The 27,816-nt window shown below is 35.7% G+C and overlaps 1 protein-coding gene across 1 annotated transcript in view; it reads left to right on the top strand.

Annotated features, from left to right (window-relative positions):
* The window catches only part of LOC140155717 (serine/threonine-protein kinase BRSK2-like), a 120,984-nt gene extending 93,525 nt beyond the window's left edge, over positions 1–27,459 (top strand). Inside the window, 9 exon segments of the mRNA XM_072178651.1 lie at positions 905–962; positions 12,775–12,887; positions 14,075–14,175; positions 15,798–15,921; positions 18,239–18,499; positions 23,313–23,356; positions 23,359–23,438; positions 24,437–24,620; positions 25,629–27,459. Coding sequence (XP_072034752.1) covers positions 905–962; positions 12,775–12,887; positions 14,075–14,175; positions 15,798–15,921; positions 18,239–18,499; positions 23,313–23,356; positions 23,359–23,438; positions 24,437–24,620; positions 25,629–25,927 — 1,264 coding nt within the window. The 3' untranslated portion in view covers positions 25,928–27,459.
* Positions 27,460–27,816: the final 357 nt, after the last annotated feature.

Raw genomic sequence — 27,816 nt, 5'->3', positions numbered from 1 at the left:
CCATTACCAAGAATTCAAATTTTGATATTAAAATATAATTTTCAAAGGTGAGGTCTGTATTTTATGCTCATCTAAAATACTACCAATTTTGCTTAATTGGAGGTGCCATCATCAGCTACTGATGATGACAACCATATGCACGTCATAAAACGCTTACTAGACATTATTTTAAAAGCTAAAATATAAAAAGACACTGTACGGTACATTAAAGCAAATAGTGAGCAGATGCATGATGTTGATAATTTTATTAAAATTTGAAAGGAAGAAATAAACAAATCAAATTCACTATGATTTGAATGAAAACACCCAGCAAAGTTGAATGCTCTTTATACTTCACAAATGCATTAAAATACATCTGAATAATAAGAACATCTGATGGCAAAGAGAATCAGCCGTAGACAATTATTAAATCAAACTTTTCAGTTCTGTTTCAAAATAATCAATAGCTGTGCATTGAAGAATAACAGTGGCAAAGAGTTCAAAGTACATACATGTAAGAACAAGTACAATTCTTTGATAAAAAATGGGGTGACATACGTTGGCAAGCCTGAAGTCTTCTCTACACAGCCACAGCTCCACCACACCCCACCCCTACCAGCACACCACCCTTCAGTGTTAGGATATTGTTTGGAGACAGGAAATGAAAATTGGGATTCAACATTGACCAGGAAGAGAGGGGGGAGCATTTCATTTCAGACATGAAAGCATTGATTAGAATAGGTTTAATCTAGACTGGGTTTTGTTGCAGCAGATGACAAATATCAATGTACAAATTGCATTTTATTTACAAAACAATTGAGATGGAAAATTATGCACCACATAATTACTGAATCTACTTGTTATCATTGTTATTTACAGTCTAGATCTTTTTTTCTCTCTTTCCTTCTTTGTTACATGTTTACAGAGGTTCTAAGAATGATGGTCATGGTGACTCTGAATTACCCAGAAAACATGGTATCAAGGTAAGCAATATCACCACAGTTAAATATGTGTGTGTTAATCACCAACGGGTTTTTTGTATCCAATTATAAATTAATAAACTGGTCATCTAAATTTTAGCCACCCATTAAAAATTAAGTCTGGATGATCTGCTTTATTTCTATCGCTGTTATCAAATTGATATCCAATTAAAAAGCAAAATTATTATAGCTTCAGTTATGACCACTGGACTGCATGACTGTATATATACAGCGAAAAAGTATTTTCGTTTTTGAGGTAGTATTCAGCAGAAACTCTGAATCAAGAAAATAATTTATTAACATTTCTAGTGAATCCGCTGTTGGTACATGCAGTTCATGAATATTATGTACTCATTACTTACATTAACATCCAATTTATTTTGTTTGCATATATTGAACAATTGCACATTTTGTACCAATTGAAGACCCTGGATCTAAAAGGGGTCAAGTCATAAAATCATAAATAATGAGTTAGTGTCAGATACTGTGATTAATAGCAAAATGAAGATTGACAAATACAACCAAATTACACACATTTTCATAACAAATTCTTTTTTTAGATAGTCTCAGTAATGCAAGAAATAATCATGCATCCACACGTCATTTCATCATGAAAAGCTACGAAAAACATGTTTTTGTCATTTTTCTCAAAATGCACTCAATGTGACTTAACCTCCATTTACATCTAGGGTCCTCAACTAAGAAGCAAGCACAAGACAAATGTGATCGATCAATATACATTTTTTCTATATATAAAAAAAGAAGAACAGCATATATTTATAGATTAAATGGTTTGATTTTGTACTTTAAATAATATTAGATGTAAAATTTTTATTATAATTACATTTGACATTTTATAGAAAAAATATTGACATGGAAGATAGAGAAATACCAAAGTCAATAACTTGCCTAAAATTTTTTTGTCATTTTCGTGTGTTTGTTTTTTGCGCATTGCTGACTTGTTAGTTTTTAAATTCACGATGTTGAGTTTTCTTACCTTAGAAACCTGTGCATAATGTAAGGGAACATTTATGCATTTTTATTTTTACATTAGCTTTGTTGAGTGTGAAAAGCACAGAAGTTAATTTCCCGCAATGTGAAATAACATTTTGAGAAAATTAGTAGAGGATGCTTTAGTTTTATGGTTCTGGGCTAAAAGCGTTGTGTGCGTAGATAATAATTTTGTGCATATGCATAATGATAATGAATGAATTGGATGTGACAAGAAGTAGGGAATATTTAGAGTGAAGTCGTATCATACATAAACTAATACAGAGGTATACTACAAATACTTCCTATTGTCTTGGTGATACTTTAAGGTCCTTATCATGTCTAATGATTCTGGCATTGGACCACTGCATTTATGTGAAGATGTTTTGAACCAACTAAGATGAGAAAAGATTGAAATTTCATATAATTCTTACAATTGGCTATTCCATTCCAAATACGCACACCCTGTGGAAGATTTAAGAAAAGGCTTCTACAGAGGGAGTATGTTTTTCAAATGAAATGGGCAGGGTTAACTCTTTTGAAACACATACTCCCCTTGTATATGGCTTAACCTATATATTCCACAAGTAGAGTATTTCAAATGGAAGTTGCCCAATTTCTGTTTTATTTGAAACCCATACTCCCTCTGAGGAAAACTTAATGCTAAATCTTCCACAAGGAGAGTGTGGGTTTCAAATGGAACAGCCCATTTTAGCTGCATTATATAACTCAGTGCTGAGCCTATATTGAATTCATTGTCAAAGATACACCCCAGGGTTCTTTATTCTATCTTTGCTTATGCTATGAGTCGATGTATCAATAGTAATTTTTTTCTTGACTCTAAGGACATGATGATCCTTTATCTCATACCTGTGCATATCCAAACAGTGCTTCAAGAAGCCTAGTTAATGAGCACATGTGTAATGGATCCAGGCTGTTGCTAGAGTATGATAAAGCTGTTGAATCGGCCACCAAGGAATGTAATGCTAATGAAAATAAATAGTAGAATTAAGTCCCTTTCCCTGGTGTCTATCCTGATACACTTTCGGAAGTCATTAGCTATATTGCATGTGGTGGGTGTAGTAGCTTGGAGATATGCGCATTATATTGGAATTTATGTACTCTAAGAGTATGTGTTCTGCACTGGTACTGTTGAGTAACATGTAAGCTACGCATATGCACATATCGGGCATGTACGCAATTCAGTTCCTTCCGTGTAAGAAGAGAGAATTAACATTTTGATGGGTAAAATTTTTATGGTATAGAGATTCAAATAGGTATGGAATGATGCTCATATCTTTAATTCGGATCAAGGAATGATCTATGTTTGTTTTGAACTGCTGGAGTTGCATGGGTTATATTTGATTTGTAAAGGCAATAAGAAAAATAAGAAATAAGAAAAGAAATGTCAAATTCAAAGATCTTTTTTTAATGTATAGTTTTATTGTTTGATTGTGAGTGTGGACATATGATTTGTGTGAAATTTCAATTCTTGCCCATTCTTTTTTTAACTTGGACTAGTTTTTTCCATAAAAGTTTTCCAACGAGGAAATCTATATAATTGTACATTTTTGTTTCCATTTGTCAATACATTGAAAGAACAAGTAAATAAGGGAACAAACCAAAATACTGATGACATCCTTGAAACAATCCCTTCCATCTCTGCCAGAAATGTAAACCTAAAATGTCAAAATTTGGGCTTGTTTATAGTAGCATTCTTCAGACCGCTGTTTTTGTATATGATACAAGATACTAATAGAAGTCCTCAATGCTAAATTGTAATAATTATTTAATCAATGTATATAAAAGGAATAAACGTCCATTTGTAAAAAGCAGTTTAGTATGCAGACCTGAAACTTTTTTTCTTTTTAGCGGATTTCAGCTTTTTATGTTCATCAAATTTACATGTTTTCTTTGCATTTTACGCTGTTTTCAGCTTTTTTTTTATAGTATTTTCAGCATTTTTCACTAAATGTTAGTTTCGGGTCTGAGTATCATGGGTAGGATGTGCCACCGAGAGTCTGGAAGTGCACAAGGCCCAGATTTTAAGCCAAATTTGATACAAATTTGACAATTTCACCAAAATTTGGAAATATTTTGGGAAATTTTAGTTTGAGATTTATACAAAATTGGACCAATTTCCTCAACAAATTTATTTAATAAAAGTCTGAATAAAGACCCATCTACATGTATATACCAATTTCTGAAATTCAAAAAAAGAGGCTCATTCTTATAAGGAGACTCATTTCAGCAACATATCCTGGTATAGCCATTTGTACTGAGAACCCCCTCCCCCTGGATTTTTACTTTCTAATATTACTGAATTCAATTTATACTTCAGTCTCTAGGGTCTATTTTGATTGATTATTGCAAATGAGTAGGATTGTTTTTTGTTACTTGAGAAAGTACGACCATGTTACTGACTTCAGTTAGAGTCAAAGCTATTAAGTTCAATTCAGACTCCACATCGCAGCGCGATGCGATGCTTTTAAAACATTACAGAATCACATATGAAATTAAAATGTACATTCTAATTTCATCGCGCGATGCTGGGATGTTTTAAAAGCATGTGGGGTCTGCATCTCCTTTGATGGTCATTTTGCCAACCTTGATTTTCCAGTAGCCAATCACAACTGTACACGGCTGCGATATATCGCAGAGTGATGCAATAAAGTTGAACAAAATCCAACTCCATTGCGGACCGAAATTTCTACCGCACGATGACATAAAAACCTGGCTCAGATTTGATGCGCTACGATGTGAAGTCTGAATCGGACTTTATACTCTCAGATTGCTGACTCAAAATTGTACCATACATAACACTGGTAAATTCACCATCTTGGTTTGTCGCTCATGGATTCCCTTTAATGTAGTTAATGTTAGGCATTTATCGGCAAGAACCCAATATCGAACAATAATTTGTGTCTTTATGATTGAATATTTAAGATCTGGGTATGCAGCGCAGCGCTTAGTTCACATTTTTGACATAACATGTTACAAGGAGAACACACTTTGAGTCTGAAGTTTGTTGGGTGCATAGCAAAATAATTTAGAGGTTCTTTATGAGTGATATACAAACATGGTGGAGTTGGTACTCTCTCATTCTACCTCATTGGATAAGAGTATGCATATACATGTACACATCTGCCAATTGCATCTAGTCACAGTCTGCTGGGTTTGCTGATGGGAATTGAAAAAAACTTGAAAAAAGTTGTACAAGGCTCATTGTCAAAGTCCTTCACCTATCTCTTACATGTGTTTAAAGGGCAGATTCATGCAAGAGGCCCATTGTCAAAGTCCTTCACCTATCTCATACATGCATTTAAAGGGCAGATTCAAGTAAGAGGCCCATAGGGTATATTGCTGATCCATTAATTATCCTTTTCTGGTGCATTGTGGGATAGAAAAGGAGCAAATTAGCGATCGATTTGCCCCTTTTCAATCCCACAATGCACCAGAAAAGGATAATCAATGGATCAGCAATATACCCTATTGTCAAAGTCCTTTACCCATCTCTTACATGCATTTAAAGGGCAGATTCAAGTAAGAGGCCCATTGTCAAAGTCCTTTACCCATCTCTTACATGCATTATCTAAGGGCAGATTCGTACTCTATATATTTTTGATGTCAAAGATTTGATGTTGAATACTTTCAACAAGTAGGTGAAATTCAAATTGTTCCAAGTCACTGTTTGTTGATGACAAAAGTGTTCACCATTGGATAGATTAAGGGACAGAATAGTATTCACAACCAAATATTTGATGTTGAATACTTTTTTGTCAGCAAAACATTTATTATATATTAGAAGGTAAAAAGGACTTGAATTGATTGAATAACGAATAATAATATTGAAAGTATATGACATCGAAATAAAGGAGTCTGAAGTACTATGCCTAACAGACATGCACATGTTGAAGAGAGTTAACCCAAATCCAAGGTGTTAAAATGCTCTGAGGTATATAGTCCTATTGTGATCCAAGGTTTCTAGATGTACATTGAGGCTATTACATTGAGGCTATTCATAGGATGGACCATTGGGTGTGTTCCAGATCCAGTTGACTCTTAACCAAATTTAACAAACACTTGCATCTACAGCTGAGGGTAGTTTGTGATTGAAGTACTTGCCTCTGTTACAAGAGGGCCAGGGTTTGATATTCCCATTGCCTTTACACTAGAGTGTTTCATAGGATAGACCATTGGGTGTGTTCCAGATCCAAATCACTCTTAACCAACTTTAACAAACAATGCTTGGTCTATTTTGCATATGCCGCTGAGAGTAGTTATGGTTGAAGTATTTGCCTCTCTTACAAGAGGGTTTGATGTTCCCATTGCCTTTAAATTAAAAAATGAGCTGGGGAAATGGAAGAAAAAAGAGACGAAGGAGGAAAAGGGGAAATGGAAATAATAAGTAAGGGGCGATATCCTTGACAACTAAAGAAAACAATAAAGATTTGGAAAACACCTATAAAATGGTGTAAAATTGTGAATGTGTGTGTGCTTTGTGCGAAATGACCTTCATAATCTATGAAAATTTACTTCCAAAAATGAAATGAAAAGGGTTAATTCTTTCAGTTTATAGAAGTATTTTCTTGAGTGTGAGTTCTATAATAATAGAGGACAAAATTGGGCCTTAAAATGCTTTTGTTTCTGAGATTGTAACACCATCAGGATAACAAAACATTCATTTGTGTAAATATCACAGTTTTAAGCATTCAAACTGAAACTGGAAAACCATTTCAATCCATTTCATATCTGTCACATGGGCATAGCACACTATAGTCACAAGAAGCCCAGTTACTTGGCACAGGGTGAAAGGTGATATAGACTTATATAGGCAGATATACTTCCTACATACTTATCACTAATGCATGCCTGATTGAAAAAGATGGAAAATTAACTCCTCTTAAGTCAGCCATGGAAACCCAAGTAGGTAAATAGAATTGCTGTCAAATCAAGTAATATAAATCTGCAAATTTTGAGAATGCACGTAAATGGTAATATAATCCATAGACCTATAGATAAAGTCTCAAATCTTGTGCAGGCAGATAGCTAGGTCATATATTTTTGTCATCTTTCTCCTTTCTCCCCATGCTTTCTTACATAATGTGTATTATTAGATTTAACAGAAACCACAATATATTTGATATTTTCCCCAATTTTGGACTTTGACCCCTAATATGGCAGAACTTCACACACTAAAAGATGTACCACCTCCTTGATTGTAAAGAAAATGATTGATTATGCAAAGAAATCCAGTTGAATTGGGTTATTCCAGTTGAAATCCATCCCCGCAAAGGAATTGACGCCTGTGTGTGGGAGATTAAGGTTATGTTTTCCATAGGGGTGTATGGATTTCAACTGGAATAGTCCGATGTTGAAAAGGATTTTGTATTATTGTGTATCTGTTGGCTTGTAATTATTAAATAATAATAATGATTGAAAATGTCTTCTTCCCATTTTGAAGTAACTATTGTCACTTTGCCAACTCAAGAGAAATTAACATTAAGACTTTTATCATCTCACCTTGCACATTTTTGATCTTGTCCCTAACATTAAGTAAATGATTGATGTTGGATTGGACAACAGGTGTTTTTTAAAGTAGAAAATGTATGACAGACAATCATAAATAGACTATTTATGCAGCAATATTCTGACCATTTCACCTGCTGTGCTCTATTGTCTATAAGTCAATGACACATTAATATTGTCTCATTTGTGACACGATTAAAGAAAATGAGTAGTTCGTCATACAAACTTTCACAGAGGGAAGTGTGTTTTTCAAATGGAATTGGCTAGGTTTAATTATTTTTTTTAAAATCCCTACTCCCCCGTATGGCTTTACCTATATCTTCCATACATGTAACTGGAAAAAACCTGTTCTACGGCCCTAAATGACCCAAATTTGGCATTTTGTTAGCTGTATGAAATTAAAAATAGTGTTTTTGTTTGACAAAGTGGATTAATTTTGACAGATTTTTAGATTTTTCTTGAATAATCAGAAAATGTTCAAAGTATGTTTGCAAACATATTTCAGCTTTCAGTGATTTTTAAAGGTTATTTATCCTATTCCAGAAAAATAACATAAAAAAACACAATCCCGACCGACTGACCTTACTTGGCAAGTCCCTCCGCTCGTACAACAGATTTTGTATCTCCTAAAATCACATTTTTGTAAAAATGTGGCAATGCTAAATTTGATTTGCCTTAGTATTTGGGATTATTTGTTAAGCACTAGATAGAAGCAATCATGTGATAATGCAGTAGACCCGCAGGCTATACAGATGAGGAGGAATTGGAGAGAAACACCACAGCAGATTACCATTTTAATTTTAATGCAAAATTGTCTACAAGTACTTTTTGTCTCTGCCTTATTTGTCTAACATTGATTTATGTTTAATAATGTCTTGCCTGCTTACTTTATTTTCCATATGATGACATATTATCTAGCCTGGCAACAAGAACGAAACACAAAAACAAGGGGTAATTTATGTTGTATTCAAGTTGAATATTGTAGAAAAGTGTGCCTTCTGAGATTTGCTTTCAAGAAAGTCATAATTAGATGGAGATATATATTTAGAACATAAAATTGAAGTGAATTAATGTTTGCCTGTGCACGTACAAAACATATTTTCAGATGACAATGCTAATTGCATTCACAATAGCAATGACTCGGGAAAGGAAAAATAATTATTTTCAATTTTTAAAAATTGCAGTTAGGTGTAATTCCATCATCTAATACAAAGCTATTGTTTAGTATTGGTAACACAATTTGAAATAAAACATGTTTTTATACATAAATATGAGTATGACAGTACAGTTATCATTTTCTTTTGTCAGATATGCTCAAAATGCAAAGATATTAAATGTGCAAACTGCCATTAAAATTATGACTTTCTTACAAAAATGAAATGTAAATATTGCATCTTTTCTTGCTCTTAGATGAAAGCTCTACTCACGCACTAAATGGCATAAGATAGGGCAACACTCCTGTATTATTTAAGATCTAAACCACTTTGCTCCCCAGTTAATTCTGGACTTGTAGTATTCGAGTACAGTACTGGTGCATGAGTACTTGAGTACAGTACTGGTATTTGAGTACAGTACTGGTGCATGAGTACTTGAGTACAGTACTGGTATTTGAGTACAGTACTGGTGTATGAGTATTTGAGTATGGTACTGGTATTTGAGTACAGTACTGGTGCATGAGTACTTGAGTACAGTACTGGTATTTGAGTACAGTACTGGTGTATGAGTATTTGAATATGGTACTGGTATTTGAGTACAGTACTGGTGTATGAGTACTCAAGTACAGTACTGGTATTCAAGTACAGTACTGGTGCATGAGTACTTGAGTACAGTACTGGTATTTGAGTACAGTTCTGGTGCATGAGTACTTGAGTACAGTACTGGTATTTGAGTACAGTGCTGGTGTATGAGTACTTGTATAGTACTGGTATTTGAGTACAGTACTGGTGTATACTATGAGTACTCAAGTACAGTACTGTTACATGAGTATGGGTTGTTTCAAAGCATTTGTACTCATATTCATACTAGTGATATACTGTATTCATACTTGTGATTTGCCAATGTACTGTACTTGGACTTGTATATACTCATAAAAAGTACTCATACTACAAGTCTAGCCTTAGTACTTATCACTTTGGCTGGCAGTTTCTCTATTCACTGCTCTTTTTTCTCATAATATGAAATCACTATTATGCCACTGTACATTTTTCTACACTCTGTGCCAGAATATCTACATGCACAATGTTGTACTAATGATGATGAGGGTATGTAACACCAAGATGAATGGAGTAGTCATTGTGCATCCCATTTTATGGCTTGTTCATGCACCTCAAGCATAATGTGTGCTGCATTAGAAATTCTGGCACTCTTATATATAAACGCTTCATATATTAGGCATGTCAGGGTTGTTTCATTTAAATTGGCATGTTGGGGATATATCAGGGGTGGGGTGAGGGTTAGGCGTGGTCCACTGTTTTAGCTTGAACTTTGACATAATTATGTACCACTAATTATGAGAATTCGAGAGGCAACATTTTGGCTGGAATGTCTGATTGTTTAGAAAGATTCAAACATTAAATTATAAAATTCAAAACAATCACTTTGGACAATGGATGACGAGGGCACATTTGAAAAGTGGGTTTTACCAGCCATTGTACATGCATAAGGCTATAACATATATTACACATTGTAGACTTGCAAGTTGGCAATATTGAGCACTGACTTCATGTGCACAGATCAAGAACTCTGCATGATGGCTGCAATTTTGTATTAATTAAAACTTTTCCTTGTTGTACCTAACTTGAGAAATACAGCATTTTTGCAACCTACATCTTTACCACCTTCTTGGTCGCTGAAACTTTGGTAGCGTATTGTTCCAAAGAAAAGCCCCAGGCGTGAAATGTTTCAAAAAGGGGTTATTTATAAGAGCTAAATTTCTTAGGGCAGGGGCGTTTATTAGGAACAATATGGTATATAAATACCAGCTAGCCTCAGCCTGGTATTTTATGCTACAATTTGGTTGGAAACCACAACAGCAGGCGGGCCCCATTTGTGTTTCATGGGACACATCCTTTCTTATTTTATTACATACTACTGTATAATATTGAGCATAATATGACTGTGTCTATTTCAGAATGTCTTATTTGACAACTCACTGTATATATTATAACAACACTTCAACTTGCATTTGTATATAATACTCATTGCTTTGTATATAATTAAAACCATTGATGGCACCAGAACTTTTTTCGATGGAGGGGCAAGAAAATGTTGGGGATAAATTTGCCTAAAATTTGGCATTTTTTGATGCCCATTGTCCCCTTGGTGCTATCACTGAGAATCACAGGTTTTCTCTGACTGCAACATCTCTCTTCTTTGACTGTCTCAAGTTCTGACATTGTAACTTTGCTTGAAATTGTTGCAATTTTTCCTATCCAATTTTCTTCTTTAGAATAACAGCAATTGTCTTCATTAATCACATTCAGGCAATGATATAGCTCATAGATAGAGTTGGTCAAATTGAGTGAATTCTTGAGCTTAGTAAATAGGAAAAAAAGTGAAACATGATTTGTGGACATGTTTTGATGATACCAAGTTTGCATTACAATTTACTTGCCATCAAACTATTATATTGTGCAAACAGTTTTTCATTATTTTAAATATTGTTTTTTATATTTTTTCATTGTCAATAAGGTTAATGTTCCAGTTATAATGGTAATGATACAATTCCATGTTTTGATATTTTCCAATGGATTTGAACCCTGTCATTTGGTACCCCATGTTTTAGGAATGAAGGTTCCTTCTCTGTGACCTTCAACTAGACCCATTAGCTTTTTAATTATGCACTTTCATGTACCCTTAACTCACTAATTTCTGACCGGTCTGATTTTCCCACACTGTGTAAAATTGGGTATATAACATGTTCGGTCATAAAGACCCTTCCTTGCAACATTGAAGAATTTTGGTTGTTGCATTTCCATTCCTACCAATGTTTCATCCCATTTGTCAACAACAATTTGCAATGTCTCTTTTGAATATTGTTTATTTTGGGAATATTCCTTCAATATTTATGTGTTATTTTGAGCTATAACAATCACATGATTTAAAAAAATTTATGGTATTCATTGTAAGTCAATTTTGTTTACTAATTATGTTTCTGTATGATTTTCATTATTATCAAATTTGTATCAAATTGGTTAGGTAGTAATGCACCTGTAGGTCTATTCTTTTTCTTACTTGAAATTCTTATGATTCTTTCCAATTATTTCTTGTCCACTACTTGCTTGGCTAATTTCTTGCATTTATTTGCAACTTGTATATAGTGCCTGTCTTTTTGTCTTTTTCTGTATTTTTAATAGATTACTTACACTCTTTTCCAGCATGTTTGTGATTCTTGAAACTTTGTTATATATTGTTGTTTCTTTAAATATTTTTTATTTGTTATATTGTTATATTGATTATTCAAGTAATGTAAATCAAACATTGTATATTCTGTGTAAACTATAATTAGACTTATGGAAACTCTTAGCCTGTTTACAATTTTAGAGACTTGCAAACCTCTGGAATTGAGGGCTTTATCAGGAAATGAGATTGGGCTAATAATTATTCAAATTTCATGCCCCTACCTGCAAGGTTTTAGAAATATCTATCATATGAGAAGTATGGATTTCAAATCAAACGGAATGAGCACATTAACTCTTTGAAGCTCACCCTCCCTCCGTGGAAAATTTAGTTTGAATCTTTCTCAGAGGGTGTATGAGATTCAAATGAAGCTGCCTAATGTGTTCATTCTATTTAAAATTCATGCTCCCCCAGTGGAGGATACTTCAACATCTTCTACAGGGTTAGGGTAGATTTTAAATGAAATAGTCCATTGTTAGCACTTGTAAAGTGATCAGTTAATGCACATTGTAAGGTCCAGTCTTAACTTTGCATTGGATTAGAATTGAAATGGTGTTTTTGTCATTAAACCAGATCTATTGATTCCAAAAATGTCAACATTGTCCAAATGACTCTGGTTTGGGTCATACAACCAGAGCCAGAATTACCTTTTTCAGGTCCATGGGCCAGGCTAAAATTTTGAGCACCTTGGCTATCTGGATCCATGTGTTACACCACCACCCCACAACACCCCATCCCCATAACCTCTTTCTTAATTACAAACCAGTTTAGCTATTTTGTCCATCTGTTATTATCCCCAAAGAACACATAAATTGTTGAAAAATTGATATTGTCAAATATAAATGTTGCCATCTACAATAACATTGACATAATATGTATGTTCACCGTCTCCTTTCAGGTGCCAGTAATTATGTGTGATGAAGATCTGGATTCAGACGTACTAAGTAGCATGAGTTCTCTAGGATGCTTCAAAGATAAAGAAAAACTTATAAGAAATCTACTCAATCCACAGTAAGTTATCAGTTATCACACATAATTGGTTTGCAGGTGGCAGTGAGTCAAGCAGGGATTGGGAGCAGTGCACAGCTAGAATTGCTAATGATTTCCCTGGATTCTATCACTAGGTGAACAGGTGCAAGTTAGACTAGTACAAGGGGTTGTTCTAAGAAGTTCTTCTCTTGAAATGACACAAGTCCAGAAGGTATATTGCTAATGGCGATCGATAGGCAAAAGTGATGCATGCTGGGAACAAAAAGGGACTAAATTTGCCGTCACAGATAACAAATTCAATAGTTTTGAGCCCTTTTCGTTCCCAGCATGCATCACGTTTGCCTATCGATCGCTATCAGCAATATACAAAGTCTAGTGACTATAAGGTGTAAAACCTCAAATGCTATGATTGCTAACTAAAGTCCTGGGACTGGCCATTCATATAGTGACCATGGCAAGTCCATTGGTTGCCAAAGTCCAATTACTGCTATCCAGTCATTTCATGGGCCAGTGGAGTACACCCAAGAAAGGGTTGATCATGGTTTGAAGATAACTTTATTGAGGATTCATCTAGGCCCAGAAGCTAAGCTAAAAATCATTGTGAATGTCATGGTGCTTTTTTGTTATGTGCTATATGGACACTATCTGACATGCAAGAGTAATTTCTCTTTAACAGTCCTCAATGTTCTATGTTAGAGTGATTTATACTAGCTCCTCTATTTATATAGATTGTCTATAGCACTGGTTCAGTCCCATCTTATACCCTTTGAGATACCCCAACTAAAGTTTGTTTGGCTTATAATTGGCGAAAAATATAAGACTCCTGACATCTGTGTATTGATATAGAGTGGGGTGCTTGAAGTTGGGCACAGTACTTATGCTAGTTGCGAAATGCATGACTGGTGCATGTGTATGTGAATTTACGTGAGCGTGAGTTTGGACTTTATTGATGCGTAGTAATAAAAACAAATAATTTTCCCCAATTATAAGCCAAACAAACTTTAGCTAAACCATATGCTGGCTAGCATTTTCGGGCCGCTTTGTGTAAGCTTGCACTATTCGAGGGTGTTCTCTGTAAACTGAGCTATAGTTCTATTTGGAAAAAGTAATTCTGAATGGGGGAAGATCCATGAATTTCATGGATGGAGAAGATCCACAAATTTCACGGATATGTATTTTATGATGAATGCCTTGCTTGCATTTTACAGACACAACTCAGAGAAACTAGTTTATTCCTTGCTGCTAGACCGCAAACAACGAAAACCTAGCTTTGAAGATGAGCAAGAATATAGAGCAAGAGCAGATTCAGGTAGGTATATACTTGTCCATTAAAGAGTCCAGCTGTGTTCCAGGTGTAGCTCGCTGGTAATCAAAAATAGATATATTGAAAAAAAAGACAGTAAACCCACTATAATATAAACTTAATATTAATTTTCCTTATCCTACCAATAAAAATATAATGAAATTTGAAGAAGCCCTATTTCAAGGTAAGAAGATACTGATTAGGTCTGTGCAATAATTATCCCCCCATATGCACATTTCAATATGGCCTGCTAAAAAAGCCACAAAACCTTGCCTCCCCTCCCCCCCCCCTTTGAACACGGGAGCAAAAATTGAATGTTTCTGTACTGTTACTTAAGCCTTTGTAGATCATAAGGAGCCCCATAAATGTGTGCCAAAAATCTCTTGTCCTCTTTTGGCTTGCCAAAAATCTTTCCCACCTATTTCAAACTGCCCCACTTTTTGCCCTGCCAAATGCTGGCCCCTCTCTTTTTGTCCACTTGGTTAGATGAGAATTAAGGGTTTATTACAATTTCTAAATGCTTCTTATGGGAAAAGTCATGTTGCAGATGGTCACATAAAAAGTTATTGCATTACATAAAAATACGAGATGCAGGTGGTTTATAATTAAATGAGTCATAAGCACAATGTGAAACCTGGGTTTTATACTCTCTAGGTGTGTAATAGTAAATTATTGTATACCATGCATAATAATGTTGAATCCATTAACTACAAGAAAATAGGTAAAAATGAAGAAGTGCTCAGCCTCATGCAAACCACTTCTTTGTAATGGGTTATTCCAGTTGAAATCCATAACCCCCTTTTGAAGACTTAACTTTAATCTGCTACACAGGGGTTGTAGAATTCTAATGAAGTCACCCATTCAGATATCCGCATTTGAATTTCACATTCCCTATGTGGAAGATTAAGGTAAATGTATTCCATAGGGGGTACATGGATTTCAATAGGAATAGCCAAATGTCTAGACAAGAAAATGTAATAGGTGTCAAATTTGACAGAGAAAATCAGAGAAAATGAGAATGTATTAAGGAGAGAGGAGAAAAGAGATGGAAAGAGAAGAGGGATCACATGAAATCACTTTCTATTTTTAGGTTGTCTGTATAGGACAAGACCTTATTGTATCATGTGTCGTGTCCATTAGTCACTGTGTGTCCATCAGTTGGGGTGTGTGTCTGTCAACCTTTATGTAAGATTTTTGGTTAAAATGTGGTCTCATATGAACAGTTCACATGCTATTGCAAACGTTATGTTTTGATGAATCCAAGTGTGCTAAAATATTGGATCCAAAACATAATAATGATAAAATTGGATGTTTTACGCCCAATATTTATTGGTCTCGCTTTGAGTTTTAAACTAAGTCTATTCCAATATTTTAAAACTCATAGCTCGACCAATAAATATGGGCTCAATCGATCCAATTTTATATCAAACTTGGGCCAAAGCTACACTATGGGAATTTTCATGTCAAAGGTAATTTGAGGCTAAAACTTGTAAAATAGGCTAAAATGAAAAAAAAAAACAATTATCTCATATCTTCGGACGACCTATCTGGACCACTGCCCTTATTTTATAAAATTACCTACATGTATATATGTTATGCATTATTTATTGAATTCCTTTTGCATATAGGAGCAATAGACCCACCTCGTAAAAGAGTCGACTCATATCATAGAAGGAGATCGTCTGAAAGAAAATCTCAGCACGAACTCACGGCAGATCATGGTGTGTCACCGGCTCATTGAGAGAGCTATTAGTAGGAACAATGGTACCTCTGTACAGAGGTATGTAAGGTAAACAAACAAGGTTGAAGCAAATGAAGTTGTCTTCAACACATGTACATATTTTTCGACGAAGTACCAGGAATTCTTAATGACATCAGTCCATCTCTACATTGGGTCATTCAAGTTTTCAGTTTCTCTACGTCTCAATTCTATATTGATTCTAGTCAGATTGTATCACAACTCTAAAATGAAAGAATTTGCAGCCCATTGATAGAGAAAATGCTTTGGGTATTTCTGTTTCTCAACACCACAAACTGGCTGGGTTTTCACTCCTTGAGCTTCTAGATTTGCTAAGCATTCACATCTATAGATCATTCATTCAGTCAGTCAGTCAGTCTGGGCCTTTGCGAGAGAGAAACCAAAAGCATTACACATTTTGTGAATGTTGTCAATCATTCAGCGATTAACTTTTTATTCTGTCTACAGGACTTACATTTTGAAATGCATTGTTAAAACATTGTTATGCAGAAATGAAACTTGAAACAACTCATTGTTAGAATGGGAGGAGTGGTCACCAAATTCAAGCCCTTTGTATGACCATGCACTCTATGTAGTGCTGTGTGTTTCATTTGTGAGATCTTGACCTAACACTCATATGCATGCTCATAGGCATAGATAACTAACCGCTTACAGCAGCTAACATAGCATCTACAAGCATATATGCCTGTAAACAAGGGGTTTTTTGGACGAAAGAGTTGGAAGAAAGAGATGAAAATCAGACATCCTCCACAAAACATAGGTTGGTCTTTTAATAGCATATGTTCGTACAGCCACCTGTATGAGTTATATAATTGCTCAAACTCCAAGTAATGTTTTTGTGGAGGGTATCTGCCTTTCTTCCCTTTTGTCACCCCTACCCCCACCCCGTTTAGAGGCATATATGCTTGTAGATGGAATATAGATTATTTATTGATGGTATTTATACTTTGTTTCACCATGAGTTTGGTAGTGACATCAGTGCTTTTACCCAGTAGTGCCGCATGTGTGCCAACAAATGGTCATGGTACATTATGCATAGGCCTATACGCTCTACATGATCAGGTTAGCATGCACAGTTCTATACTGCGATCAGCAAATATGCATCTACATCAACACCAAACTGGAGGTAAAACAAAGTAAAAGTCCATTTTCAAATTAATACTTAACTTTGCTTTTCCTTTTTACCCTAACCCCAGTAGTGTCTTTCTGGGAAGAGGAGGCAATTTTAGGAGGGGAAAAATTTACCTATCAGGCGACGAAAAAAGAAAACCATGTTCTACGGGCCCGACCGACCCAGATTTTAAACAAATTGGGGAAAAAAAAACAATTCCTGTACAAATGAATGCCGACCCAAATTTTGGAAATACCAGGAACAATTTTTTTGTTGTTGGTCATTTCCATTTTTAAAAAAGCCTGACCGACCGACCCTCTTGAATGGTCCGTCCGCCCGTAGAACAGGTTTTTTTTTTTGTCGCCTCATTGAGCATTTCTTGCCTTAAAAGTAACAATTTGCTGATTTCTTATTTTGACTGGGGAGGGCAAAGCCCTACCAAGATTGGGTAGGGATTATTTAGCTTAATCAGCTTTAGCAGTTAACTTAAACTTCAGTGTTATTTTACGAGGATGTCTGTAATAATTCATATACATCATTCAAATAAGGCTTGATTGGTCCAATTGCTGACCTGACCTTAAATCAAAAAGTGCCATTTAGCATCCAAATCTGAATAATACATTTCTATGTCATGTGATGCGCACTGCTGCTTGCACTGCGCATTCTATGTTAATGTAAACAACTTGTTCTATAATTAATGATTTTAAACCTATGATCTCAACACAAAATTAAGATGTACCTCAAATTTTCGTTCACAACTTTGACCTTCATCAGGAGACTGGCAACCCAAATTCAGGATCAGTGACCTTTTGGACACTTGACCCCAAAACTTGGTTGTACACTCTGGGTAACTTGTGCCGGGCCCGTGCGGTTGAGTGATGGTTGGTTGAACCCTGATGTAAATTGACTCCTTCACACCCCTTTTAAAGTATCTAGCCTCCCGGTCAAGGATTTTGACTTGTTCTATGTCAATGTAAATATTTGTTTTCTCATCCTGCTAGTTTTTTGGATAGTTTATAGAATAGAATAGAAATAAAGGGTGTTACTGTTTCCTTAACACTTACCAATTTGTTCTCAGGAGTAAAAGCATCTAAATAATGAGTTTACTGCCTTTGGGTGTGAAGTATTCTGCATTACCCTTTATTTCTCAATTATTAACATTTACTGACATATTTCATTTTAATGCTATTTTATTACAGAAGTAGAAGTCTAACCAGTAGTCCAGGCCCATCACCTCAAAATAGTCCCAAACATTTAACCACAGTTCAAACCAGTCCAGCGGTTACGTCGGCAACCATCACACCACCCGGTAGTCCTACCAGTCAAGGAGCACCATCACCATGGAGAGTCAGACTCAACAGCATCAAGAACAGTATCTTAGGTTCACCAAGATTTCATCGCAGGAAAATGCAACCTCCTGAACCAGAAGAACAGTCATTAACACCCGAAAGCTCCCCTGAGTAAGTCTTGAATACAGAGGTATTATAACCAAAGATTACTGACTCAAAATTGCACATACATAATGCTATGTCAAATCCGCCATCTTGGTTTTTGCTCATGGAGGATGTACCTTCAGAATTTGTTGGCAAGAGCTCGAAATTGAACAATAATTTTGCATCCTTAAACTTGAGCATTTCAAAGTTTTGCACATGCACATATTTTTGCACAACGTGCTACACACAGAAAACAAACAAGCACACACTTTGAATCAAGTTTCCCTGGCGAATAGCAAATTGATCCGGAGGCACATTGAGGTGCCTCCATGAGCAACACCCAAACATGGCAGAGTCGGTACTCTTTGATTCTACCTCATTGGTTGAATATCAGACCCAGAGGGGAGGGGGTCCACTCTCATACACAAGTGCTACATGCCTACATCTGATAATGTCTAAAATGTGCCTTAAATGGTGTATACATGCAAGAGCTACTCTAAATGATGCAGCTAAAACCTGCCTTTTTATTTTTAACTTTGGATTGACTAAAGTAACATTGATTAATGTTGCAGAAGAATAAGAGAAACGGCAATCCACGTGAAGACAAAAACACTACTTTTCGTACATATATTATCATTTTCTACTCCCAATTCACCCTGCAAAATAACCAACTCTAAACAATTAACTGTTCAGGTAACGCTGAAGTTCAGTGTCTTGACAGTCATCAGAAGCACAATGTTTGAGTAAAGGTCTGTTCGTACTACGCCGCAATTGCTGTGCGATGCATTGCATTGCTGCACTGCATAGTAGTGCAAAATACTGCATTGCGGTATCGCAATAAACTTGGAAATGCGACGAGTTGCGGTGAGTTGCAGCAAAAAGTAATTAATATATCGGCAACACAATGCAAAGCAATTGGCGCCGGCGTAGTATGAACGGACCTTAAGATGGCAATGCAACTGTCTGATAAAAATTGCACCCCTTTTGACACTTTTTTGGATGAAGGTGCTTAGCAAGTAACTTACAGAGAGTGACCCCTAGGATTTTGAGATAATCATGGGTGATTAATTGGACTTGATATCGGAATAACCACAGGCCCAATATATGTGTTGTTTTCTTAAATACTATTTTTTCTTAAATACTATTTTAATTTAGTACATGTTATATTTTCAAGATATGGTTTCTTTCTATTCCAGAAAAAAAGCAACACTCATTTTATGGATTAAAAACATTATCCTGCTTTGCCAAATGAAACATAACTAAATCCTAATCCTTTAGTTAGTTCTAACTGGCAATGAAAGTCATATTTCAATATTTGGAAATAAGGGTCAAAAAGATATGTTTTAGCATGTTTTCATATGCTGTGACAATCAAGCCCAAAGACCCAAATTTGGAAAACACATTTTCTAATCTATTTCATAACCAATTATCAAAAATAACATATTAAAATTATGAGCTAACTCTTAGCCTACACTCAAGATTTTAAATGCTTAGACTTGTTCCATACAAAATTGCATGTTTTTTGCCCATTTTCCCTCAAATTGCACAAATATTAAAATTTGACTTTTATTGCCAATTAGAATTAACTAAAGGATTAGGATTTAGCTATGCTTAATTGGGCAACACAATAATGTTATTTTTTAATTCCAAAAAATGATACTGTGATCAGCTCGTAATAGGCAAGAATTACTCGGCTTTTGTTACTGCACGAGTCAATAAAGTCAATCCACGATGTTATGAGTTCCTATTACGAGCTGATCAGAGTATAGTGCTGTATTATTCTGGAATCAGGAATAGATCATTTGCAAATTGGGCTATTCCTGTTGAAATCCATACACCCCCTATGGAAGATATGGCCTACACAGGGAGCGTAGATTTCAAATGGATCTCCCTTTTAGGTAACCCCATTTGAAATTCACACTCCCTGTGTGGAAGATTTTAAATTCACACTCCCTATGTGGAAGATTAAGGTCATGTCTTTCTTATGGTGTATGGATTCCAACTGCAGTGGCTGCAGATGAGCTGCAGGAATGAGCAGCACATTAATCAACATGGCTTAAAACACAAACATTAGGCAGAATAGTGTTTACAGAAATCAACACATTAATAAGTACCCTCTTTCTATTTGAACAAGTTATTATTTTTGTTTATATTATATTTCTCATACCGTAAACAACACATAGGAATTCTCATTATCATATTATTATCAAATTGATTATTATTTATCAAAACTATTTTGAAATCGATAGGTTAAAATATCAGAAGGTGGTGGTAGGGTCTATGCTTCTGGAAGAAAAAAATTCTTAATAAAACCCAAAATAAAACTGATTTCAGGTTCAGGCCCCTCGGTTTTTGACAAAATCGATTTGACAAGATTTTACTTTTCATGTAGTGAATGGGATTCTGATACACCTGATTGGCCTCTCTGGACCCCAAGAATTCAGAGGTCAGTAGTGCATCTATTTGGGTCTGACTGAAAATTGTCCCCCTTACCATGCATATTAATCATAAGTATTTAAAGGTCACGCATATAACCCCTGAACCCCATCCCTCCACCCCTGATATGGATTCATTTTTACCTCTTACCCTGACAAATCCTCCTGTACTGAAACTTTAACACTTCACTCCCTGTGGCCAGGCATTTAGTGATTTTGCCTAATGGTTGGCAGTACATTTAGACAATAATTATTATAACATCTGTGGGGGGGGGGGCATTGCATTCCTTATGGGTCCTCTGTTAGATGTAATTGGGATAGATGGAGACAGTCAGGGGGTCCATCCTACTCTTGACTGACTGTGATGTAGGTATGACTCTCTTATACACGGAACTGCCTGCCCTGCAAAGGATAGAATACTCTCATGCTTCAATTTACCCAATTTTAAATTAACCATGGGGAAAACTGAAGTCTGAATTAAAGCTACAGATGTTGCCAATTAAAGTCAGACTCCCCCCCCTGAAAGTAAATACCCCAACAAGTTAAAATTGCCAGGAATTGAACCCAGGACCTCATGCACCAGAAGCAAGTACTCTAACCACTAGGCCATGTTCTCCCATCATTTTACATACATATTACCATATGAATGAGTTAAAAAAGTTTCCCTCTCTTTCTAGTGACTTTCTGTGATAAATCTTCTTTATCCTGTTCTATCAATAGCATGATGATATTTTTTGTTTGGCATGATATATATCGTGTTTCAGGACACGCATAATCTTCTCATTTATGCTGAAATTTTACTATGTGTTTCATGTATTGATATCATTTTTAAAACTTGATGATATGGAGGGAAAGTTTAACAATTTTTTTATAAATAATAGAAAGCAGACTTAATTTAATTTGAACAAAAAAAGTAAAAAAAGTAAAATATGAAAACAAAATTGGCTACAATTCTAGAAATGTTTTGCAAATTTCATTTTTTTTATCATATTGGAATTTTTCACTCCATATTACCTATTTCTGCATATTTAATCAGTCCTTTACCTGTTTAATTGCAACTGTCATCAGTGAACATATATTTCTTAATTAGCATGATGTGTTATTGTGCTCTGTGTAGTCAACTTTAAGTGCCTTCTTAATTTATAACCAAAAACTTGAAATTGAAAATATTGACATGTTTTGTATTCATATATTTTGTACCTTTGAGAAAATGAGTTATATGATCATACATGTACAGGTATTCAAACATTCTACTTGTAAATGCAAGATAATAATCTTGAACATTGTATTGCTCTTGAAATTGAAACTAACTTGAAAGTATATGATACTGTGGGTGTTAGAAGTTCTTTGGGTGCAGGTTGGACAGGCAATCCTTACCTTGTAAACATTTTTTGATACATTTATCTATTTTCTTGGTGCATGCACCAGTTGAACTTGAGTGAGAGGGATGTTTATAGCATATAAACACACAATGTCTCTGGGCTGAAACCTATCCCTCTCACTTATTCAGTGATTTGCTCATCTGGAAAATTGTAAAAATCATTAAAATTTGTTCAATTTTTTTAATTCAAAAATACTTAATAATAGTTTTAATGACTAGCTTGTCCTTCACTCATAGCAATTCATTCACAATTTGATTTCTTAACACTTTTGCTGGGATCACTGAATAAGCCTTTAAGTAGAACACATGGGTGTATCAAGTAAATAAATAATGGGCTATTCCATTTGAAATCCATACACCCTTATGGACATGGCCTTAGGGGTATATGGATTTCATCTGGAATAGCCCAGTAACTGAAGTATTCCATATTATATCCTTAAATTATATTTAATTCTTGGCAAAGGAGGAAATACAGAATAGGCAAAATGGTATCTGATGATGATATCTGATTCACTCTGGGTGTGTACATGTAAAGGTTTAATATTAGGGCTAGGACACTTGATAAGCTGTAAGCTGTCATAACAAGACAGGAAGTGTAAGTCTTTTTGAAAACAGGGACATAAAGGAAACAAAAATCTGGAAAAAGTTGATTCCATTTTTAGTATTTCAGCATACAAATAGTATTTGGTTAAAGGAGTGATAGCTCTTTACCCCTGCCATTATACCCTTTCCCGGTCGAGCCCCCATAAGGGTCATATGCAAGCTCTCAGCTGTATGTGAAAGGGCCGGGTCAATTTTTAGGAAATGGGTTATTCCCGTTGAAGCCCATACACCCTATCATGGATGACATGACCTTAAATTTCAAACAGAGTAAATTATTCCCATTCCCTGTGTGGACGATTAAGGTCATATCTTCCAAAGGGGTGTATGGATTTCACCTGGAATGGCCCAATGGATATGATACCTTACATCCCTGAAATATGTCTCTTGTCTATCTTTACTATCTCTTCCTCCTTCCATACAGAATGTCTAAGAAATCATGGTTTAGCAGTCTAGTTGGGAGTGAGAGAGAGAAGAGGAATTCTCTATGGCAATTAGGGACAGAACAATTAGTATGGTTAAGGCAGACCTAGTGCAAGCTATGCTATCGGTAAGTTAATTGCAGTATAGGGATATCAATCCAAATCAACTCAAATGTAGATTAGTTTATTTTGTTAGTTTTTCATTTTTTAAGTAGCTGGAGCCTTTAATGAAAGAAAAGAGAGGAACATTAAGTGAAACAATAATTTTGAAACAATTTTTGAAACAATTTTTTTGAAACAATTAAGTTACATGCTGCAAACTTCATTGTCAGTGGTCTGTCCAATCAACGTCTAAACCTGCAATTATTATTATAATTTATGATACAGACTGATCCGTCCACTACAGCATCAGTCTCATGTTGTGGGAAATTTGAAACTGATTTTTGCAATAGCATGATCTTCCTGTCGACTAACAGCATGGGATATAACTATGGTCTGAAACAAACTTTCACTCTGCTCCACTTCTTCAGATTGTGATTGATTAAATGTGCTTCACTAAAATGCTATTTGGCAATGAACCACTCATAAGTTAATAGGTTGTAAGTTCAGTTATTTTCAACTGAACTTGTTTCTGCTGTGCAATGATTTACAGCATGTTTATCCAAATATAGAGATATCAAAAGGGCTATCAGAGAGGTATGAATGTGGATAGGAAAAAGGAAACTAAGCAAAGTTGTACACAGCACACTTTGGATACACTACAAGATTCTTATTTCGACCATTTGCACAGCTACAGCATTGCCAAGGTACCTGAGTGGTGCACACACAGTACCTACATATAGTACCAACACTGCTACTGCACAGGACCCACCAGCAGTGAAACTGCACTGGTACTCCCCTGGTACTGCACAGTCCTTGGCAACAGTGTACCTGTGCAGACGGTCCCAATAGGAATCTTGTAGTGTATCTGTAGTTCTTGTATAATGCACTTTAAAGGGATATACAGTCATTTATTTTCGTCACCCAAAACGTAAGACCAACTTCATGATACTGTATATCCTGGTAATAGCATCTATTGCATGTAATATCTTACTATACAATAACCTCTTTCTTTTGCTTATCTAAGGTTCATGATCTGAGTCATAGTGTACAAGCACCTAATCTACTTAAAGCGGAGTACCGACGAGGAGGCAGCGGTGCTGTCTTTGTCAAACCTATCCGATTTCAAGTAGAAATAATAATACATAACGGTACCAGGGATATGAGTAAAGAAAACCCAGTCCATGTGGTACAATTCAGCCTCCTATCAGGTAAATGAAACATCAGATGAGTATCACATGTATGGCACATGGGTATCACATGGGAGTTATATGAGCCATATATTCATCACATGAGGGCATGTCACATGTGTGACATACTGTAATAAGTTGTAATACACAAAATTGAGGTTCATTCAAGGTGTTATGCTGCGGGAGCTTATAAATGCCATGAATTTACAACTTAGATGGCATTTATTCCATAAAGCTCCCGGAGTATATCATGTGTTGAGGGAATTTCATTGTGAACATGGTTAGTAAAATCTCACCTAAAGGCACCCAGTAAACTAATATTGAATGGTTACACATTGCACCTGGTAAAAATATCAGGGCAAGTTGTAATTCTGACAGGTAAGTTATGATGAGCCATCGCAAGATGAGCCATAGCAAGTGGCAACCTGTTATATGGGCTATTTGATCAAAGAAGTTATTTTAGCTTTCACATCTTTTTATAAGTTCTAGAATGAGTATGCATTCATTATAATGCAGGGGAGAAACTTGATGCCGGTAATGGATAATAACAAATACGAAATACAAAAAAAAAATTATATGGTAATCAGCTTTAAGTTAATGTGTTTCATGGAAGGTATTTAGCATACTTGATGTAAATCTTGTTAAAATCATAATGATATATTAATGAAGCTCCCTATACCAACAATGTAATGGTTCAGTTTTATACCAGTCCATGAAATGTTTGATTACATGTATGTGTCATTACTGCTGCTGATATGTTGAAAATATATGGATTTATTGGCATGCATGAAATTAAGGCATCTAATTCTTTAATAATTTCTATTTCTTAATGTATGTAATACTTCAAATTCTCCATGTTTCTTGATATTTATTTTATTATGCTCGAGGAATGCCTTACTTTCATTGATTGCACGATCTCAAAATTGTACTGAAACAATTTCTTTTAGTAAGAATAAGATTTTGATCTATGCCTGTTTCTGTTGCCTCATTTATGACTATATGAACTCTTCATCTTTCCCGTGTTTGCAGGGCCTGCGAGGAGATTCAAACGCCTTGTAGAAATCATCCAATCACAGATGACGACGCTTCGCAGTCAGATTTCGTCGGAAACATCCCTACGACCAGTACTCCACTCTTCCTCTGGAAGCTCTTCCACTAGCGGTGATGCAATATCCATGCGCCCCACTGCAACATCATTGAGTGAAGATGATGGTGATGAAGTGTTCACAAATAATGGGAAGTCCTCCTCACGTGAAGAACTTGTTGTAGAAGGAAAGAAACGAGCTTGTAGTGACGTAACAAACTACAGGACTTCAAACAATGAATGAGTGATGAGAGATGAAATATGCTGCAGAAATAAAATGTCATGGATGGTTGCTATACTAATTAAAATTTCGGCGAGTCAGTGACATCATCGCATTGGTCATGCATCTATACGGCATCATTAAACGTGTGCATGTGTGCTAGTGTTTTTAGATAACGCTCCCGATTGAAGTTGCGCCCAATGAAATGCGCACCGACTCGCCGAGATGAAAAATACTTCTGAAAGGGAAAATTATCTGTTTCTTTCCCTGAATACATTTTGATACAGTTTGCAACTGATATAATTACTACATCCATTTTGGATTATACTGGTACTGCACAAGAAACCCTGTCTTTGTATTAGCATCTTTTCCATATATGACGGGATTTCTATCAGGGGCACATTGGATGATGGCGTAACTACCATCATATGTATAACACTTTTGTCAGCTGCTGTAGTCAAGTAGTAAAGCTCCAGCAGAGCCTTATGCTGCTTCCTTGAACAAGATGCTTTTATTATATATACCATCTACTGCTGTTGGGGATCATTCCAGTTGAAATGCAAAGAAGACTTGCACGTGAGATGATGAAGAATTGAAGATCAAGTTGAAGCAAAATGGTGGTGAAGTGTCTTAATGGCAGAGGAATATAGTGTACCCTAGGATTGCCAAGTGAAGCAAATCGCAAAGTATACTACGTTATTTTCCATCCCATTTTCTACCCTTTAATAGTTCATCAAAAACAGCATCATTATAAGGACATGAAATCCTCCATATTGGATTAGCACACATGGGGACTAAAATATAATTGAAGACCGAATAAAAAAGACTAGTTTGCGTCCAACATCAAGGCAAAGGCGTGGTGTGATTGGTTGCTGACCTGTGCAGTGCGGCATTTTTGATCTGGTTGACTGGATGTCATACGCAAACTAGTCTTTTTAATTCGGTCTTCAATAATAGTACCTTATACATGTTTTGTTTGCAAAAGGCCAACGTTAAATGATAATAATTAATGGTTTGGTATTGGTGCATAAACATTGCAGAGGTCTGCACATCTCTCTATACATGTATGCATGCAATTGCACTAATACAATCATGTGCTAATTAAACAAGTACACACTGAAGAGTGAAGTTTATATAATGAGTGTGTGTTGTGTTAAATCAGAATTGATAACTGTTTTCCTTTTCATAAGTGACATAAAATAGAGATTGAAGTTGCTGCCTTGTGGTTTAATGCATCAGTTCAACATGATTATCAATTGAATACCTGAGTGGAAGAAGGGCCCAACCCCATTTTACCAAAATGAGTTTATCATATCTTAAAAGACCTGTACCGTTGCCATTGCAACATATATCATTTCAAATGTATGTTATAATGTATGTTCATGTACCAGTACTCAAGGTCCCATCAAGATAAAAACAGTCTGTCTCTTAGAACTTTTCCAAATAGTGTGTTTTTTGTTAGTATCTCAAAAAAAAGTGGGGGTGGAGTTGGGCCCTTCTTCCACTCAGGTATTCAATTATTCAGTTACTACAGCTGGGATATGTAGCCTGTATAATGACTACAGTTTTTTTTTAAAAACTTCCGTGGTCGTGCCTGTGCGTACCGCGTACACGAGCGTAAATGCAAAAGCAATAAACAATCATGCTGATTGGCTAATCAACGCACTTGACAACAAGCCGGGTGACCCCTTGGTCTTCGGCGCGGCGCGTAGTAGGCGACCTTGTCACTTCTACGCGATCGCAATTCACCAGCGCGTACCCGGACCACGGAAGTTTTAAAAACCAGCCCAAAGTTGGGGTATTCCTGTCCTTGCAGACAGCATATGGAAACAACTGCATCAAATCTTGTGATGGATTAAATACATGCTTAGTGTTTTGCTCCTTTGACACGGTCAATGTTTCACGCAATGAAG

The sequence above is a fragment of the Amphiura filiformis genome, chromosome 6, assembly GCF_039555335.1.
Source record: "Amphiura filiformis chromosome 6, Afil_fr2py, whole genome shotgun sequence".
Lineage (NCBI taxonomy): Eukaryota > Metazoa > Echinodermata > Ophiuroidea > Amphilepidida > Amphiuridae > Amphiura > Amphiura filiformis.
This window is presented reverse-complemented; position numbering and strand designations above follow the sequence as displayed.